The following is a 19,402-nucleotide window of genomic DNA, read 5'->3' on the forward strand; positions in this document are numbered from 1 at the left end:
GCATCACTACAAACCACAATTCCCAGGAAACTCACACTGAGAAATAGCAGGGTAAAATGTTCACTCCAAAGGACTTAAGGTGTAAGAATGTGGACAGACTGAACAACCTGCTGATTTTGACCTAAATAAATGACCCAAGACATAGGATAACAAAAGCTCTATCCAAGAAATTGGACTACAGCCATCAGTTCCTTAACCACTTCCCCTCCACCAATCCACGAACTGGATTAGAACATTAGAACCTGAGAAACTTCGTAGCGATGTGTGGGATGCTGGGAAAGACAGATTAAGTGCCATTTTCACCCAAAGAGAGCATGTGCCAACTGATTAAATGTTGAGGGTTTTAGCCCATTGTCTTACGTTATTGGTGGGCCAGTTTCTCCAACTTGAAGAAACAGTCCTGACAAAGTGAGAAGATTTCAAGAATCTGAGGGAATTTGGAGTCAACCCCCAGTTATTCAGGGTTAACTCTCACTTTTGGAAAACATCTAGGATCCTGACTTTTCTTCCTTCCAACACATAATCCATCTTCTCCCTCTCTCTTCCCCTCACCCCAGCCAATCTCTTTTTGGGCCTTTTCGCAGTTCATTAGGCAATTCAAATAAAGGGTGGGCAAAGAAAATAACCTGAAAAAAATGGGTGCAACTAAAATTTATGAAATTGATCTATGAATCTTGGATCTGGAATACGTTTCCACAGAAAGAAATTGAAACTCTTGGTCACAAATCTGTTATTCTGGTTTTTGATGGTTATCAGTCAATGAATGAATCATTATTTACCTATCAATGCCTTGAATAATGTAACAATTTAGATTTTTGTAGTTATAAGTATTTTTAAAATATCGAGAATGTGCTTTTGGTTGTCATTTAGGCAGACAATAAATTAGCCCCAAATGATCAGAATGGGTAATATTTGTGCTATGAGTCCCATCTGCCTAAGCAAACGGATCTTTTCCTCCCCTATACCACCCCCCTCCAATGAATCGAGATAATAAAAATGTACCTGTCCCGCGGTGTCATACAGTCCGAGCAAGTGTTGCTTGCCTCCCACGGTCACAGTCACTAGGGGAGAAGAGAAGAGGAGAGTCCATAAACACAAGCTTCAATCAGGTACCTTCACATTTTTTCCATGCCAGCATCCCCTTGGGCAGCAAGGAGAAGCATATGCCTCACCCATGTACATTCTAAACCAAGTTGACAGCATAATTTCCAAATGAAAGGTAACCTTGGGCTGCAGTGATGGCAGATGGTCTTAGCCAAGTCCAGATTTCTCAACAGAGATGAATATTATTGGTGCCACCAGGACACTCTGTGGGCTACCCACCCATCCTTATTCGTCTCTGGAACACCAAGCTTCTGATGAGAAAGAATGCTGGGCCCCTTTTTCATTAGTTATTGCCTTCTTTTCTTTGGTTTGGGACACCTTTCAGGGCACAGAATTGTGTAAGTAGCTTGTCTATTAGAAATCTCTCTGCTTTGAAATATTTATAAAACCCTAAAAACAGAGAATATTATCATACCTATTAATACATGTTTTTATAGTCTATAAAGCAAGCAAATAGTTAAATGAGAAGGGCTTAGCGTTCATTTTGAAAAGTTTTTTAAAATTAGATATTCCTGTGCTTTAGCACAATTGATTCATTATGATTTTGAACTTTAGTTGCAGAAGACATTGTATGGGTTCAGTCTTCCATACATAAAGGGTGTTTAGAGGGCGACAAGTAGTGAGTTTGACTTAGTCAGTAGCTTACTGCTTTGCCAAGGAATTGTGCCCTGAAAACGAGAAGCAAAACAGGGACAGCAGCCACTCTGAACATGTCTGGAAATGAAAGTCTCCACTTGAAACTAAACTGAGATTGAACAGATTGAATGCAGGAGTCATAGAATTCTTTTCGTGAATGGAAAGAGCAAATTTAAATTTCCAAAAAAAAAAAAAAACTGAATCGCTTTTTGGAAAAAGGAAATAAAATATGAAGAAAAGTATGAGTTTTTTCTCTTGTTAAAATGTGCAAATTCAATGTGAAGATGATTTTTGAGTCTTTCTATCATTAGCGGTGCAGGAAATGAAAGATAAACTGAAGAGCAATCTTTTATAACCGTATCTCTAACAGCCAAAAATTCTCTAGCCTGCTGCTTCGAGTTGCTGATTCGGTGTTGATTTTACTTTTATTTCTTTTCAGGTTCATGGGCTACATGTATACAAGGAACTTCTTAATGGCTCATTCTTTGAAAAGCAAAGCACTTGTTTAAAAGCACTATGTCCCCAGACACTGGGAACTAGTTTTCTAATCTACTCAGATCGACATGTGTTCAGCTTGACCACACGGCTGCAACCACTCAGATGAGCTGTTGAATGTGTATTTTAAAATGGTGAACCCAGCTCCATCCACCCCTGGTTACCATGCTGACGGAAGAAGGGCGTTTAAACGTTTTCACTTCCTTTCACAAGTCAGGCTAGCCACAGAAATGGAGGTGAGGCTGTGTGGCCCAGAGCTCTCGTCCTGTTTAATCTTTCCTCTTCATGCCCGATGGCAGAAGAGAGCCCAGTCAGATGTTTCTGAAATCTGCCTAAATGGTTGCTTCAGTGACCAGTTCACTAACTTGTCATGGATTAGGCATGAAGGGAGACATCCAGCTATTACAGCATGGAACCTCGAGTGAGCCCAGTACATGCAGGTCAGGGGCAGCTGGCTGTTCCAGAGACCCCTTAGACTGTCTCATGACATACAGTCCCGGGGCCATCTGTGGAGTGATTCCTAGAAGTCGAGTCATCCTCACTGCCCCACTGGGCACTGCAAATATTCCTAAGCAATGGCTCTGACTTATGTTACTGGAGCCCTGGAGCGCCTGCTCAGATATTCCTTGCTTTCTCAGTCATTCTCTTCAGTCTGTTTTTCCTCGGGCCTCACCCTTTTCTCCTGTGGCAGCTTTGATCCCTGGGAATTTCTCCAGGCCTGAAGTGAGCACAGGAAGCTGAGGTAGTGGGTGGAGGATCTGGGCAAAGCTTTCTCTTTCCTCTGTTCTTTCCTTCTTCAAAAGTCTACCGGGTTCCTGGACTGAACTCAGTGGTGGGAGTAGAAAGACCAGATACAATTCTTCCTGCCATGGAGCATGGAGACAAGTGGTTTCCTGGCAAAGCATGGGCACTGTGCGATGTGGCATGAGCTGTGTCAGGGGCAATGTGAGGGGTGTGGGGGCCTGCGGCAGGGGTGCTGCTGGCTGTGCACATGTCTGCACACACACACTGCTGGAGCTGGATCAGAAAAGGCTTTCTGAGACAGATACGAAAAGAGGAAGTCAAACTATCCTTCTTTGCTGACAATATGATTCTCTACCTAGAAAACCATAAAGACTCTGCCAAAAGGCTCACAGAACTGATAAATGACTTCAGTTCTTTTATTGAAGTAGAGGTTCAGGATACAAAAGTAGAGGTTCAGGATACAAAAGTCAACGTACAAAAATCAGTAGTATTTCTATACACCAATAACATTCAGGCTGAGAGACAAATCAAGAACACAATCCCGTTTACAATAGCCACACAAAAATAAAATACCTACATCTCTACAAGGAGAACTATAAAACACTGCTGAAAGAAATTATAGATGACACAAACAAATGGAAAAACATTCCATGCTCATGGATTGGAAGAATCAATATTGTTAGAATGGCCATAGTGCCCAAAGCAATACAGATTCAACCGCCTTCCTGTCAAACTACTGTAAACCAAAAATAAAATTCTAAGCCCCCCAATTGACTGAGTGGAACCCTCCTCTTGGTTAAGGGCATTCCAAAGTAAACCTGAAAAACTAGGTCAGGCCATGATGGGAAGGGGGGTTGGGTGGAACATGCCTCATCATACTCTCCTCCCTTTGGAATTTAGGCACAGCTGACCAGCATTAACATGAAAACAGAGGTCTTGTGACTGACAAAACAGACTCTGTAGTAATAAGATACCAAATTGCAACCTGACTCTAGTATAGCATCACATGACAGAGAACAAGCCTTGAAAGAAACCAAAGTATTTTCCCCTAAAATATCTTTGAGATATTTTGAAATGGCCCTGAAAAACTGTCTCTTGTCTACAATCCATAGAAAATTCCTTTCCCTTTTCATGTCTTTTCCTGATCCAGGAGAGATTTAACTAAGAGTCTGGCACCTTTTAGGGTCTGATAAGAGACACTTACCATTTGTTGTCTCTGAAGCCTGCTACTCAGAGACTTCATCTAGATAACTATCTATCTATATATTATATAGATAGGTTGCAGAACCTTGGTTTCTGCAACTCTCCTTATCTTAACTACAAACATTTATTTCTGTTGACTTCAACTTTTCAGACAGAGCTTAACCCTTTCAACCAATTGCCGATCAGGAAATCTTTAAATCCACCTATGACTTGGAAGCCCTTGGGCTTTGAGACGTCATGCCTTTCCAGACCTAATCAACATATACCTTATATGTACTGATTTATGTCTCTGTAACTTCTGTCCCCCCTAAAATGCATAAAATCAAGCTGTAACCAACCATCTTGGGGACATGTTCTCAGGACCTCCTGGGGCTGTGTCATGGGTCATGGTTTTTACATTTGGCTCAGAATAAATCTCTTCAAATATTCTACAAAGTTTGACTTTTTATCATTGACACTACCATTGTCATTTTTTACAGAATTAGAAAATACTGTTCAAAATTTCATGTGGAATCAAAAAAGAACCTGAATAGTTAAAGCAATTCTAAGCAAAAACAACAAAGCCAGAGGTATTACATTACGCTACTTCGAACTATACTATATGGCTATAGTAAACAAAACAGTGTGGTACTGGTGCAAAAACAGACACATAGACCAGTGGAACAAAATAGAGAATCCCGAAATAAAACTGCACACCCACAGCCATCTGATGTTTGATGAAGTTTACAAAAATAAGAAATGGAGAAAGGACACCCTACTCAATAAATGGTGCTGGGATAGCTGGCTAGCCATATGCAGTAGAATGAAACTGGACCCCTACCTTTCACCATATGCAAAAATTAACTCAAGATGAATTAAAGATTTAAATATAAGACCTCAAAATATCAGAATTCTAGAAGAAAACCCAGGAAACACCATTTTGAACATTGGCCTTGAGAATGAAATTATGACTAGGTCCTCAAAAGCAATTGTAACCAAGACAAAAACGGACAAGTGGAACCTAATTAAACTCAAGATCTTCTGCACAGCAAAACAAAATAAACTATCAACAGAGTAATCAGACAACCTATAGAATGGGAACAAATATTCATAAACCACACATCCGACAGAGGTATAATATTCAGAATCTATAAGTAACTTAAGCAAAAACAAAAAAGCTTTCTAATAACGACATGAACAGATACTTCTCAAAAGAAGACATACAAGTGGCCAACAAACATGTTTATGAAAAAATGTTCCACATCACTAATCTTCAGAGAAATGCAAATCAAAACTATAGTATAATACCATCTCACACCAGTCAGAATGGCTACTACTAAAAAGTCAAAAAACAACTGATGCTGGTCAGACTGTGGAGAAAAGGGAAACTTTATACACTGTTGGTGGAAATGTAAATTAGTTCAGCCATTGTGGAAAGCAGTTTGGATATTTCTCAAAGCACTTGAAACTACCATTTGACCTAGCAATCCCATTGCTGGGTAGATATCCAAAAAAAAAAACAAAAAAACAAAAAAACCAAAACCAAAAAACAAAAAACTGTTCTCCCAGAAAGACATATGCACTTATATGTCCATTGTAGCACTATTCACAATAACAAATACATGAAATCGATCTAGGTGTCCATCCAGGATGGACTGGATAAAGAAAGCCTGGTGCATATACCTCATGGAATACTATGTAGCCATAGAAAGAATAAAATCATGTTCTTTGTAGCAACGTGGATGCAGCTGGAGGCCATTATCATAAGCTAATTAATGCAGAAACAGAAAACCAAGTACTGCATGTTCTCATAAGTGGGAGCTGAACATTGGGTACTCATGAACACAAAGATGGCAATGATAGACAGTGGGGACTACTAGAGCGGGGAGGGAAAAAGGGAGGGATGGATTGCAAAACTAACTATTGGGTACCATGCTTACTACCTGGGTATGTAGTAAACATAGTACCCAGGTGATGGGTGCTATCATACCCCTAACCTCAGCATCATGCATGATACCCATGGAACAAACCTCAGATGTACTCCCTGAATCTAAAATAAAAGTTGAAATTAAAAAAAGAAAAGGCTCTCTGGAGGAGAAGGTGTCTGAGCTGAGTTCCTGAGGATGTCCAAGAGCTACCCAGGGTGCACTGGGGCAGGAACAGCTGTGGTCCTGAGCTGCCCAGGGTGCACTGGGGAAGATGATACCAAGAAGGTGGGCACACAGGGCAGGGCTGCCCTAGCTTACTAACTGAGGCTTCATTCTGATGGCTTTGTTAAGCTATGAAATCCTGAATTATTCTTTTCCTCAAAACCAGTAAAAGAGAAGGACTTAAAATAATTTCCTTGAGTTAAGGCAAAATGGTGGGGGAAGGGAGGATGCCATTTTGGGTGTGGAAGCCATGTTGGATGTTCAGCTTTGCTGTGTAGTGGCTGTCTAGTCTGTCTGTGTGTGAGGTCACTACTGCTGGAGGAATCCTAAAAGAGGTGGCAGAGCTTGTGCCCTTAACATTTCATTTCCTCTTTTCTGCCCTTTTATTCTCTCATTCTATCAGAAGGAAGATAAGTAGATCACACAGTTTATGCCAGAGGACGTCAAGGGACAGCCAGAGATAGATCAAGTGTCAATCAAACACTGGGGGTTATACGGGTCATGGCTTTGTGAGTCCTTATCTTGGACTGGCAGTGGATGCCTTATTGCTTGCCAACCTGTGTCCTATGAGGCTTCTTAATTTGGAAATGAGTCAGTCACACCTGCGCAGAAGGAAGGTATTGTCATAAAATGCTAATGGTAAATGTAGTGAGGTCCAAAGAGCAGGATCTTTCAAGTCAGATAGTTCTGTATTTGAATCCTATAGCTGCTATTCATCACTGTAATAACCTTGAGAAAGTCACCTACGGTCTCTGAGCCCCTCTTTCCTTATCTATTAAAAATGGAGGATAACATCACCTACCAAAGAAAGTACTTGTGAGGAGGAAATTAAATGAGAAAATGCCCGGCACATAGTCTGACCTATGGTGGGTGCTAAACAACTGTTATTTTTCCTCTTTCAGCAAATGCTTATTGAACCCATTCTCAGGACAAGGACTAGCCTGTCTTGCTCTCCACTCAGTGCGCATTAACTGGCACATGGTGTGATCTTAACGTTTGTGAATTACTAGTCATTTTCTACCCTATAATAGGTATTTAGATCTGTCTGATATTCCCCACTGGATAGGAAGATCCTTGAGGGCAGAGTCTGCATGCCCAGTATACCCCACAGTACACAGCCAGTTCCTGGCACACATAATAGATGCTGAATACACAGTACGGATATAGAGCACTGGGGGCAGAAGAAAGTTCTTCAAAATGTGCAGAGGGGCAGCTTGAAGCTCCTGGCAAGATTGGAACTGCTGGGAAGGGCCTATAGCCAGCAAATCTGCCTGGCAGACAGTGGTCAGACTAAAATCTCAGATTACCTTCTATCCCTGGAGCTATTAGTGTTGTTTTCTGAGCTTAGAGAGGTTTTAAAGAGAGTAGGTCAAATGACCTGCTAATGGCTCAGATGGTTCTCTCAATAAAGTGTGAAAAGTTGTCAGTGACCTGGTAAGTATGTAAAATGAAGGTCCTTTTCCCCAAATCCATTCAACTCTTTGCTCTCTTGTCTGTCTTCTTTGAGTGAATTGGAGTGGTTAATTTTGTGACTTGGTGTGAGATGCTAATGAAGTCTAAGTCCTGGTCTTGCTGTCTTGAGTTTCACCCAGAGAGAAAATAGCTCAGGTAGAACTTATGTCTATTTCCCTCAGCATTTCAGTTATCTCACAAAACAATGTGTGTTCTGCAAATCTGGATGAGGAAGTGTCGGTCATGCCCAGTAAACCATGAAAGCCCCTTCCTCATTGGGTTGCCTGTCTCAGCTGCCAAGAGTGGTCTTTTGAAGTCAATATTATGAATATAGGATGGCTTTCAAGAGAAATGTTGGAAATGTCAGGTCAGTTACAGGGATGCCTCCAAGTGCCATTCAGTTGCTAGCACATAACCAGCTGTCTGCATTCTTATGTCTCGTGTACTGTATTTGCCAGGTAGAATGAGGCACACCTGACTATGTGGTGTATGTAGTACCACAAAGCTGCTATGTTGGAGGAAGAAACACTGGATATAGCAAGAAATATAATTTTAGGAAAGTTAAAAACACAGCTTTCATGCAAATATAGGATGAGCACATATCAAAGATTTATTAACTCGTTTGTGAGTGAACCTGCAAGATGGTAAATCTTGTTCAAAGAGCATTTTGAAGAACTAGGCATTTATAATATTTAAAAAGGAATGTTAGGCCAGGTGCAGTGGCTCATGCCTGTAATCTCAGCACTTTGGGAGGCAGGAGGATTGCTTAAACTCAAGAGTTTGGGACCAGCCTGGGAAACAAAGTGAGACCCCGTCTCTACAAAACATAAAAAAGAAAAATTAGCTGGCCGTGGTGGTGTGCATCAGTAGCCCCAGCTACTTGGGAGGCTGGGGCGGGAGGATGCTTGATCCCAGGAGATCAAGGCTGCAGTGAGCCATGTTTTTGGCACTTCACTCCAGAGCTTGGGTAACAGAGTAAGCCACTGTCTGGAAAAAAAAAAAAAAAAAAAAACCAGGAAAAAAAGAAAAAAGGCAATGTTAGCATAGGTGGTTAGTTTCAATAGAAAACTGGCTATTGTCCTATAGAAAAGATAACTTTTGATGCCGTTTCCACTAAATTGGAATTGTTTGCATCTCTGCTCATCAAAATGTACAAGTTAACATGTAACTTCATAAAGTCTAAGCTTATAGTTAATAGCAGAGAGAAACAAAAGTATTTCCCTTAGATAATTAATAATTAATTGATCCTTGAGGGTGAGGGTGCACAGCATGACACTGAAAGGACATGTTGCATGCTTTTGGCCTTATATCCCAGTTTCAAAGGCTTTTTATAATGCCTGAATTTAAAAAAATGTAACTTTATTTTAGGTGCAGGGGTTCACGTACATGTTTGTGACATAGGTGTATTGCGTACTGATGGGGATTGGGCTTCTAGAGTGTACCCATTGCCCAGATTGTAAACACGGTGCTCATTAGGTAGTTTTTCAACACTTGCCCCTCTCCCAATGCCTGAATTTGAGTCCATGTTGCTACTCATTTTGTGAAATGATGGGAAGTAGTCACTGGGCCTCTGTCTTACCCAGAAAGTGAACAAACTGTGTGTACCCTAATGGGGCAGAAGAAACTATACGAAGTCAGGGGTAATCATCACAACTGGGCATCTATGCATAGAGGGCTGCACGAAATGGAGAATTTAGATGAGCATTTGTAATTCTGACCCTCATCATGCTGACTGAGTATCTTCAGCAGCTTCCACTGCCCCTTTCTCATCTAACTGATCCTTATCTCCTGCTCCTCTTCCTTTTCTGTGGCCTGGACGATCCTGTCCGGGACAGTAACTCACTTAGTTCCAGCGTTTGCTCCTGCAGGCTGCTTGTGTGCTTTTTTGACCTGTTTTAAGGCTTACAGACATTCATGTACCTTTGATAAGGAACAAACTCACAAGCATCAGGGTTGAAATTCTCTTCAAATCAAAATAAGTTAGCAGTTAATATGAAACTAGAAACAAACAATGCATTTACATAAATATGAGTGGTGGTGAGTTCTTTCCTGGTAGAGTTTCATTCTTCTTAATGCTGCTGGAAATTCTTCTCCCCCGTGGACACCAGCTTGCCTCAGCCAGCTCCCTTGTTTCCCTTCTTTGCAAAAAGTGCCTCTTGTCACCTGAGCTGCAGGCTGTGTGTACATGTGAAATGAAAGTTGTTCAGGGAAGTCCCTTATTTGTTGTGCTGGCATGAGGTCCTGTTTTCGTAGAACAAAGATGGAACAGAAAACCAAAGAGGTTTCCTGAGAATATGTTAGGATTTTGAGCTGAGGGCTTTCTTTCTTTAGGTCCTGTATATTCATCCTGCAATAATGAGAGTCCCATTTGAATAGGGTAACATACAAGTGCCATGCACTTCCAGCCTTGGTCTTGTTTCTTTTCTCCTTTAGGTATGCCTGTTGTGACTTGTGATTTGGTTTAGAGTTGTGCCAGTTTGTTGTTGTTGTTGTTGTTGAGGCAGAGTCTTGCATTCCAGGCTGGAATGCAGTGGCATGATCTCAACTCACTGCAACCTCCGTGTCCCGGGTTTAAGCGATTCTCCTGCCTCAGCCTCCCAAATAGCTGGGACTATAGGCACAAACCACCACACTCAGCTAATTTTTTTTGTATTTTTTTTTTTTTTTTTGTAAAGATAGGGTTTTGCCACATTGGCTAGACTGGTCTCAAACTCCTGGCCTCAAGTGATCTGCCTGCCGCAGCCTCCCAAAGTGCTGGGATTACAGGCGTGAGCCACCATGCCTGTCCAGTTGTACCAATTTGTAACCTCCCTGGATTTTAAAGCAGGAGAACTGGTTGGAGACCCACTGTGAACAAACTCTTGAAACTTGAGCAAGCTGCAACTTCCCTAAGCCTTTATTTTCTTATTGGTAAAATGAGGTTCATTTCAGGGCAAAGGAGATTATAAATAAGAAAGTTTTGTATGTCAAAACTTACACAAATGTAAGGTGGTATCACTGGGCAAATGGCTTCTGAATTAACAATACCTCTGGGAACAGCTTCCTGGAATAAAGTTGCCCTGGTTCTGGGGTGAGGTGGATATTTAGGGAAAGGTCTGCCCTTTTCAGCACCTGTTTGGTGATGGAGGAGGAGGAGGAGGAGAAGGAGGAAGAGAAGGGAGAGGAATTTGCCTAGTTCCAGGACTCTGGGATGAAGCCAAACCAAAGACAGAGCCACAATTCCAAGACATCCCCATCCTGGAATTTCAGTCTTGCTTGACCTCACTCTTCCTTCCTCAGCATTTATTTGATGTCCACATCCTGCCAATTCCACCTGCTATTTATCTTTAGAATCCGACTCTTCCTTACCATCCTCTTAGCTGTCGCCATTGCAAAAGTTTTCTAGTCGGCACCCCATTTTCCAGGCTCATCTTCTGTCCTTCCTTTCCTCACTGCAATCAGAGTAACACAGCTGCAGCTCCCAATCATCTCCGAGATAACATTCAAATACCATCTAAGAGCTTACAAAGTCTTTGCAATCTGGTCCCTGGCTTACCTTTCCAGCTCTCTTTTATGTTTTACCCTCCTACAACCCAAACTTCTTGCAATGTGTTGTATTCGTGATGCCTTTGCTTAAACTGTTCCCTCTGGAATTCTGGAAAAGAAATTCTGGAATGCTTTCTCCATACTTGTTAGCTTGGAACACTCCCACAACCTGGAAAACTCACTTCCATCATGCTTCTCTGATGCCCCCCGAATATCTTAAGGCTGTTTTGTGTTTACTCATCCATGTCATAAGAAGCAGTGTATTATTTATTCTCATGTCCCAGGGTCTAACATAGGCTGGGCATGTAGCTCCATAAATATTGGCTGAGTGAATGAAAGCACATTATACTCCAACCAAATTGAAGGTTTTCATGGAGGCATCTATTTTCTCTCCATGAGTCCTTGGCATTTCCCAAAGGGTCATCCATTAGCTTTTCTGGACACTTAATGGCAGAATGGGTCACCAGCAACGACATTAGAACGGGCTCACCTGCTGTGAGGGGATGCCATGGACACGTGGCTCTGCTAGGTGGAATCTGTGTTTGGAACTCTCCTCCACTTCCTGGTCAATTTTCACCAGCTACAAAGCTACCTGACTCAAGGCCAGTGGGGCAGGACCCCTGGCAAGATGTCTGAGGTTCCAACTGAAGCCAGGCCAGCCTGACATTAGCCACAGAGGACAGGGGAGTTGTTTTTTAAGTAAGACTTTGGGAAGAAGTGACCGAGTTATAAATTCTGATAAAAGTGGAATAGTACGTTCCTGTCAATAGTTTTCGAAAATTATTAGGCTTCTAAAAATTATATTAGATGCCAGCTATACCTAGTTGGAAAATGTGATGGAAAATATCTTTTTCACAATAACAATAAAAACTATAAAGTGTCCAGGAATGTGCAACACCTTCATGAAAAAAAAAAGCACACCACTTTGCTGAGATACCTAAAAGAAAACAAATAGAAAAACAGCTTATGTTCTTGGGTGGAAAGCTTTATAGTGTAAAAATGTCAGATATTCCCAATTTAATAAGTTTCAAGTCATTTCAATAGGACTTTTTTCATCTGGAAACATGACAAAGTGATTATAGTGGCCGTATGAAAAATTAAACTGGTGAGAATAGCTAATAATGAAAAAGAATGGCAGGATGTATATGTTAACATATATGGCATACTGTATTGTTAATGTGTATTATAGTTTTACTAATTAAAGCAGTTTAGCTCCAGCACAATAATCATGGAAATAAACAGGATTTTCTGTCTGTCACAGTGCTATGTGACATATGTAAGGTTTTGGTGTATGATAAATAACATTTCAAATCAGCAGGAAAAGAAGAAGTAGTCAATATATCGTATTTATCCAATTGATTACTATTTGGAAATAAAGAAGACTTTGAAAATGCAAAAGCAAATGATGAAATCTATTAAGAAAAATATGGATATATTTGAATTTAAAAAAAGAAAGGTAAAATAGGTCATTGGATGGGGTAAAAAAAAAGACAGGTAAATATGCTGGGAAAATGGTTATAATATATCTTCATATATTATCAAAGAAGATTATATCTTTGATACATAAACAGGTTTTCTAATTAATAAGGATTAACCCAAAAGAAAATAAGAAAGAATACAGACAATTCACAAAGAAATAAATATAAAGGGCAAATTAACATTGGAGTGAAAACAATTTAAATTAAAGAGAGATACAACCTTGGGTCATTCAAACTGGCAATGCCGAAGAGAAGAAATACCCAGTGCGGGTGAGTGCATAAAGATATGGACACTTCACACTGCTGGAGAAAGTGCAAATTTATGGCTTAATTCTTTTGGAAAGCCATTTGGCAATATAGATCAAAAGCCTAAACAGGAAACATCTTTTTCACATTTGACTCGGCAATCTTATTCTGCAGTGTATCCCCCATGACAGAATAAAAGCTAATGTAGTATTGATATAAATAGAGGGCATTTGGTAATTATGGTAAAAAACATCTGTACATGTGTACAACAATGTGTATATGTAAGTCTATTCGTCATCAAAGTGTTTATAGTAGCTAACAGTTGGAAACCATTTACACACTCAACAATCAGGGACTGGTCCTCAGCAGTTACAGAGCAGCCTTAAGACCGCACCTTTTAAAAAATAATGGGGAATGTGGTAAAATATTCAGGATATAATGTGCAGATAGCAGGAGATAAAGTTCTACATGTATATGTAAAATAACCACAGAAAACACTTTATTTTTTCCATTCTTTGCTATCATGAACCTGTACAACAGTTAGAAAAATTAGTATTTGGGTGTGGTTATTGTGCTGTTGTTAATGTATATACAGATTGGATTAAATGTCATTTAACTTACCTCCCATCACTTAAATTCTATCATTTCTCCTATATTGACTCTCAGAAGCTTTCATCTTAGGCTTATCCAGATTTATTTTAGGCTGTAAGACCAAGCTTATAATTTTACGAGTAGAATGTGTGATAAATAGGTCTGCTGCAGTGGAGGTTTATAAACTATGTATTGCAGAGCAACTCATCTTTTTCAGAAAACTATGATGAACCACTAATGCTCTACCTATACTTGCTTTCCAGAGGTACCAAGAAAATATTGTGCATTTGAGAATGTGGGAATCTGCCAAAATGTATTAGTTGTAAACTGAAAGAAATATATGAGCTGTACAGACAACAATAGTAAATTGGTTCTAAATATAGCCCTTTATTGACAATGTCTAGGCATAGTGAGATAAACTAGCCAAGTGAATATTTAGTGTGTGTTTCTGCTCTCAATAACTTCTTCTCCAGATGATTACAATATAATTTGGAGAACATTAAGCCATTTTTCTCTGTTTCCTACTTTGGTGCATGGTTGTCATCCTAAGAGTATATTTACTTGCCTGTCTCTTTGTTATTCAGTCCTAGAATTTTATATATTGGTGTTTTTTCCCTTTATTTATTTCATTTATCTTTTTCTAATATCCCCAGCCAGAATATGGGTTCTTTTTAGGTAACAAACATAGGTTCTTTTCAAATAAAAATAAGGTAACCTTATTTTTTTATTTCTTAATATAGGTCAAGAAATATTCATATCTGCTGATTCACATTTGATGGTTAATTATGATTGGGGGAGGATTATATATATGATAATTTGAGATAAAACAGTGGTTGGATCCTTTCTGTAATAAATATATGCAAGACCATCTTTCACTGTTACCTTTATTATTAAGTATGTTCTCAGAGTTTGTGTAAGGTAAGAAGTCTATCACTTCTCTGTCCTTGTTCACATATTTTTCCTAATTGTTTTCATTCAAAGCACCTACAAATAAAAATATAATTTTTGGGATGCTTATCAGCAACATAAAGTGCATGGTTAGCTAGTCCTCTTAAGGAAAGTTTCAAAGTTGGTGAAAGGATGCACTTAACGTTGACTCCCTTCAGCACCTATGTTATGTGTTGTCACTGAAAGATAGAAAGATGCCTTGTGCAATATCTGGCTCCTGGGGTCAGTAGGCTCACTAGATTAGCAGTTTGAGGATTCGAATTGTTATTCTTGGCTTTGCTGATGCTTTTCTGCCTGGTTTTAGGTAAGGTACAATTGATTCACTAGAGTTTCTGTGCATTTAAAGGCATTTAAGGCCGAGGCAGGCGGATCACGAGGTCAGGAATTTGAGACCAGCCTGGCCAACATGGCAAAACCCAGTCTCTACTAAAAATACAAAAATTAGCCAGGCATGGTGGTGCACACCTGTAATCCCCAGCCACTCAGGAGGCTGAGGCAGGAGAATTGCTTGAATCCGGGAGGCGAAGGTTGCAGTGAGCAGAGATCATGCCACTGCACTCCAGCCTGGGGGACAGAGTGAGACTCCATCTCAACAAAACAAAACAAAGCATTTAAAAAATGCAACTCAAATATAAATGGGAACCATGTGGTACATTCTCATGGTGGCTTCACATACAAGGAAACACTCAGTACCTGCAGCCAACAATACTTGTAAACCATTCTGTTCTCACCTGAAAGATAAAGACACCAGAGGATTCAAATCCTGAAGCGCAGCACTGCTTCTTAAAACCACCTTCTTCTCAGTACTCTTCATGGCCTGCCACAGCCTTGAAGCTTTGCTTCTACACTCTTTAGCAGCATGCCTTTGTAAAGAGTTTAGTTTCCTTTCTGGCAACTCAGGAAAGCCCAGGGCATGACTGGTACCCTCATACTCTCTTTTGGGCTGTTGGGGAGAGGGAAGCTGGGTGGCCAAGGGTGCTTTCTCTCTTCAGCCAAAGAAGGGGAAAGTAGAAGGAGGGGAATGATGATAAACTTTTATAATTTAATACTTTTCTTGTAATCCCAACATAGAACATTTATAATACTACACACACACACAAACACACACACACACACATATAAACATATATATATATATACAGGTCAAGGGGTTATTTGCTGAACTCTCTTATTATACTAACCTCATATCTTTCTCTTGGAACCTGTAGATAATCAGCTGCGTAAAGTATGACACTGTCAAGGCTAGCATGGGTGGCTGAAACTGTAATCTCTATTAGACCAGAAGGTTAAAGGCTCAGGGTAGGAAAGGGAATTAGAAATAAGATGATAGCCCTCTTTCTTTGTTTGTTTTTTTTTTTGAAATGGAGTTTCGCTCTTGTTGTCCAGGCTGGAGTGCAATGGCGTAATCTCGGCTCACTGCAACCTTCACCTCCCGGGTTCAAGCAATTCTCCTGTCTCAGACTCCTGAGTAGCTGGGATTACAGGTGCCCGCCACTACGCCCGGCTTAGTTTTGGTATTTTTAGTAGAGACGGGGTTTCACCATGTTGGCCAGGCTGGTCTCAAACTCCTGACCTCAGGTGATCTGCCTGCCTCGGCCTCGCAAAGTGCTGGGATTATAGGTGTGAGCCAGATGACAGCCCTTTTGGAGTCAGTCACTAATGGGTTACAGGCAAAATGAGGTTGTGCCAGGGAGCCTTGTGGATGTGGGGTTGGGACTTCCCCTGGATGGGGGGATGTGAAATCACCTCCCCTCCTCTGTCCTCGTGGAGTAAGGTATTCAGGACCTGGTGTGGGAGTAAGGCTGGGGAGGGGTGGTATTCAGTGGCTTTGCCAGTAACTACAGAGAAATGATAGCCTTGTAAAAAAAAATCAGAGGAGGGGAAAAAAGTCATATTTGCTGGGGAGAAGGATGGGGTCGGTGGGGAAGGAATATGGTGAGAAAGGAAGGAGGATGTAGGGAGCCATGGGCTACTGTAACCTGAATCCATCTTTGAAAGCACCTTCTAAGAAGAAGGGGCTGGTTCAGTCTGGTTTGCTAGGCTGTTCGGGCCTGGCTCATAGCTTCCATGGTACCTTCATTGTTGCCCTAATCTGACCTGGTCACTCAGATAGCTCTCTGACCTGTGGCCTCTCTCTGTTTCCATCAGTCTTGACCTATGACCCTTCATCTGGGAAAACCCAAATGAATGCTGGAGGATTGTTAAACTTCTTGTCTGAGCTGGCTCTGCCTGGAAGGGCAACTCAGCTTGAGCTGGGCTTGGTTCTTGAGTGGACAGGGGTCAGGGATGCTGGCGACTGGGTCAGGGCGAGCTGATAAAGAGACTCTTTTTTTTTTTTAAAGACAGAGTCTCGCTCCATCGCCCAGGCTGGAGTGCCGTGGTACAATGTTGGCTCACTGCAACTTCCACCTCCCGGGTTCAAGCGATTCTCCTGCCTCAGACTCCTGAGTAGCTGGGACTACAGGTGCGTGCCACCATGCCTGGCTAATTTTTGTATTTTTAGTAGAGATGAGTTTCATCATGTTGGTCAGGCTGGCCTCAAACTTCTGACCTCATGATCCATCCGTCTTGGCCTCCCGAAGTGCTGGGACTATAGGTGTGAGCCACGGCGCCTGGCCATTTTTTGATATTTTTAGTAGAGACGGGGTTTCACCATGTTGGCCAGGCTGGTCTTAAACTCCTGACCTCGTGATCCACCTGCCTCGGCCTCCCAAAGTGCTGCTATTACAGGCATGAGCCACTGCACCCGGCCAAGAGACTCTTGTCACTTTGGTCCAGCCTGTTCTTTCCTGGGGGGGACTGATACATTACTGAGCCCTGCCCTCCAGGAAGGGACTGGCCAAGAGACAAAGGATGTTACAGAAGAGCCACGTGTGGGTATGATTGGGGTGGGCTGCAGTAGCATACTGATTACCTTTGCTGTCGCTCTGGCATCCCTATCTTGTGAAGCTTGTGCTTCTCCCTCCCCTCCAATCACAAATTTCTAATGAGGGCTATACAGTGGGACTGTGCACTCTGATCCACAAGCTCTTGCTTAAAGGACAAATGTCTAGCAGAGTATTTGGCCCACTATAGGGATTCAACAGATGGACAATAAATAAAATAATATTTTTAGTCACGGAGATGCCAGTCCCCAGTTGGCATATAGTGCAGGGAGTAAGTGACACAGGGATGAGCTGTGGAAGCATGTAGTTGAGGAATAAAGGATAAACACGTGGCCAGGCATGATAGCTCACACCTGTAATCCTAGTGCTTCGGAAGGCCAAAGCAGGAGGATCGCTTCTTGAGCCCAGGAATTCAAGAAGAGCCTGGGCAACATAGCAAGACCTTGTCTCTACTAGGAAAAAAAAAAAAAAGTTAGCCAGCTGGCATGCACCTGTACTCTTAGCGACTTGGGAGGCTAAGGCAGGAGTATTGCTTAAGCCCAGGAGTTGGAGGCTGCAGTGAGCTACGACTGGGTCACTGCACTCCATACACTCCATCCTGGGCAACAGAGCGAGACCCTGTCTCTTAAAAAAGGTAAAAAAAAGGATAAAGGTGCCGTAATGATTTGCAAATGCCCCAGTGACACAGAATATCCTTCTGTTCATGGTAGAGTTGGCATTCTTGGTGAAGTCAAGGCAAGAGCCTCTTTTTAAGGCTGCAAGAAATGTGTGGCTCCAAAACAGAGAGAGGAAAGCTCACACCTGGATTGGTGGCCCTTCAGTGGAGTGTGAGACAGGGCAGAAGGCAGGGCTGGAGATGTTTTCTCCTCCTGCTGCCATCACAAGTGCATTTGAATCAGGAGCTTGGAGTAGGGGAGGGTAAGGCTGCGGGGAGGTGGAGCTGGGTGGTGGTGGTGGTTCTTGTTAATGTGAAGGTTCTAACTCGGATGGTCTGGTGGGCCCTGAGAATCTATTTTTCTGATAAGCTTCTAGGTAGTGCCTTTGCTACTGGTCTGCAGACCCCACTTCAAGTGACAAGGCTCTCATCCTTCCCTTAAATGTAGCTTCTCTGAGCCCCTAAGGTGTTGACAGATACGTATAAAGGAAGCGGTGTATTCCACAAAGGAAATGCAGAAAGGAAACTGGGTCAGGACAGCAGCTGGAGTGCTCATCCTTGCCCCATCACTGGTCGCCAGACCTTAAGAGGGTGGGGACATGGTCCCAGATGAATTCCTGTAGAGAACTGCAGGGACCTGCTGTGGGAAGAACCTCCCGAGAGGGCTGATGGTCACCATGGGGGATTTGAAGCATGGAAGGGACTATGGCCAAAAAGAGATGAAAGAGATGAAATTGTAACAAAGTAACCTTAGGTCTTGGAAAAATTTCTCTTGCTCCCCTGGAGCAAGAGAAATTATTAAGGGGATGATGGCTTCAACATTTGAGAGTATGAGTTAAGGGAGGAAAGTGAGCAATGGGGGCCAAGAAGGCTGCGAAAAGGGCTGCTTTTCTGTTGTTTAGTGCAATATTTCAGTAGATTGTAGCCAGCAGCTTGGATCGCTATAAAAACTCAATGTGCTTTCTTCTATATGGGGACTTCAAGAGTCCTTTTGAAGTTCTGTGACATAATTTTAAAGATGTGCTTCTGGACCTGTGGAAGGTACCCACTGTTGTTCTCTGCCCATCTGTCCATCTGTCTACCATGGCAGCCTGTGTGGGCATGGCTTTAGGAGCAGCTGGGGAAGTCACACAAGTTTATCTTCTTTGGGTGAGCTCCGCTCTCCCCGCTTTCTCCTCCCTGGCCTTAGAAATTGGTATCCTGCTTTTCTCTTCTCCTTGACTAAAATCTATCCAATTTTCTTTTTTTCCCGCACACTGAGCTACTGCAAATGCTTAATAACTGACTGGACTGTGAACTCCTTACAGACAA

At 41.8% G+C, this 19,402-nt stretch overlaps 1 protein-coding gene across 1 annotated transcript in view; it reads right to left on the reverse strand.

Moving 5' to 3' along the window:
- Positions 1-19,402, reverse strand: part of RHOJ (ras homolog family member J) — a 102,576-nt gene that overhangs the window by 23,765 nt on the left and 59,409 nt on the right. The window contains exon 2 of the mRNA XM_003901909.5: positions 1,003-1,061. Within this exon, the coding sequence (XP_003901958.2) occupies positions 1,003-1,061 (59 nt within the window). The remainder of the gene's footprint in view (positions 1-1,002; positions 1,062-19,402) is intronic.

Source organism: Papio anubis, chromosome 7, assembly GCF_008728515.1.
Source record: "Papio anubis isolate 15944 chromosome 7, Panubis1.0, whole genome shotgun sequence".
NCBI lineage: Eukaryota > Metazoa > Chordata > Mammalia > Primates > Cercopithecidae > Papio > Papio anubis.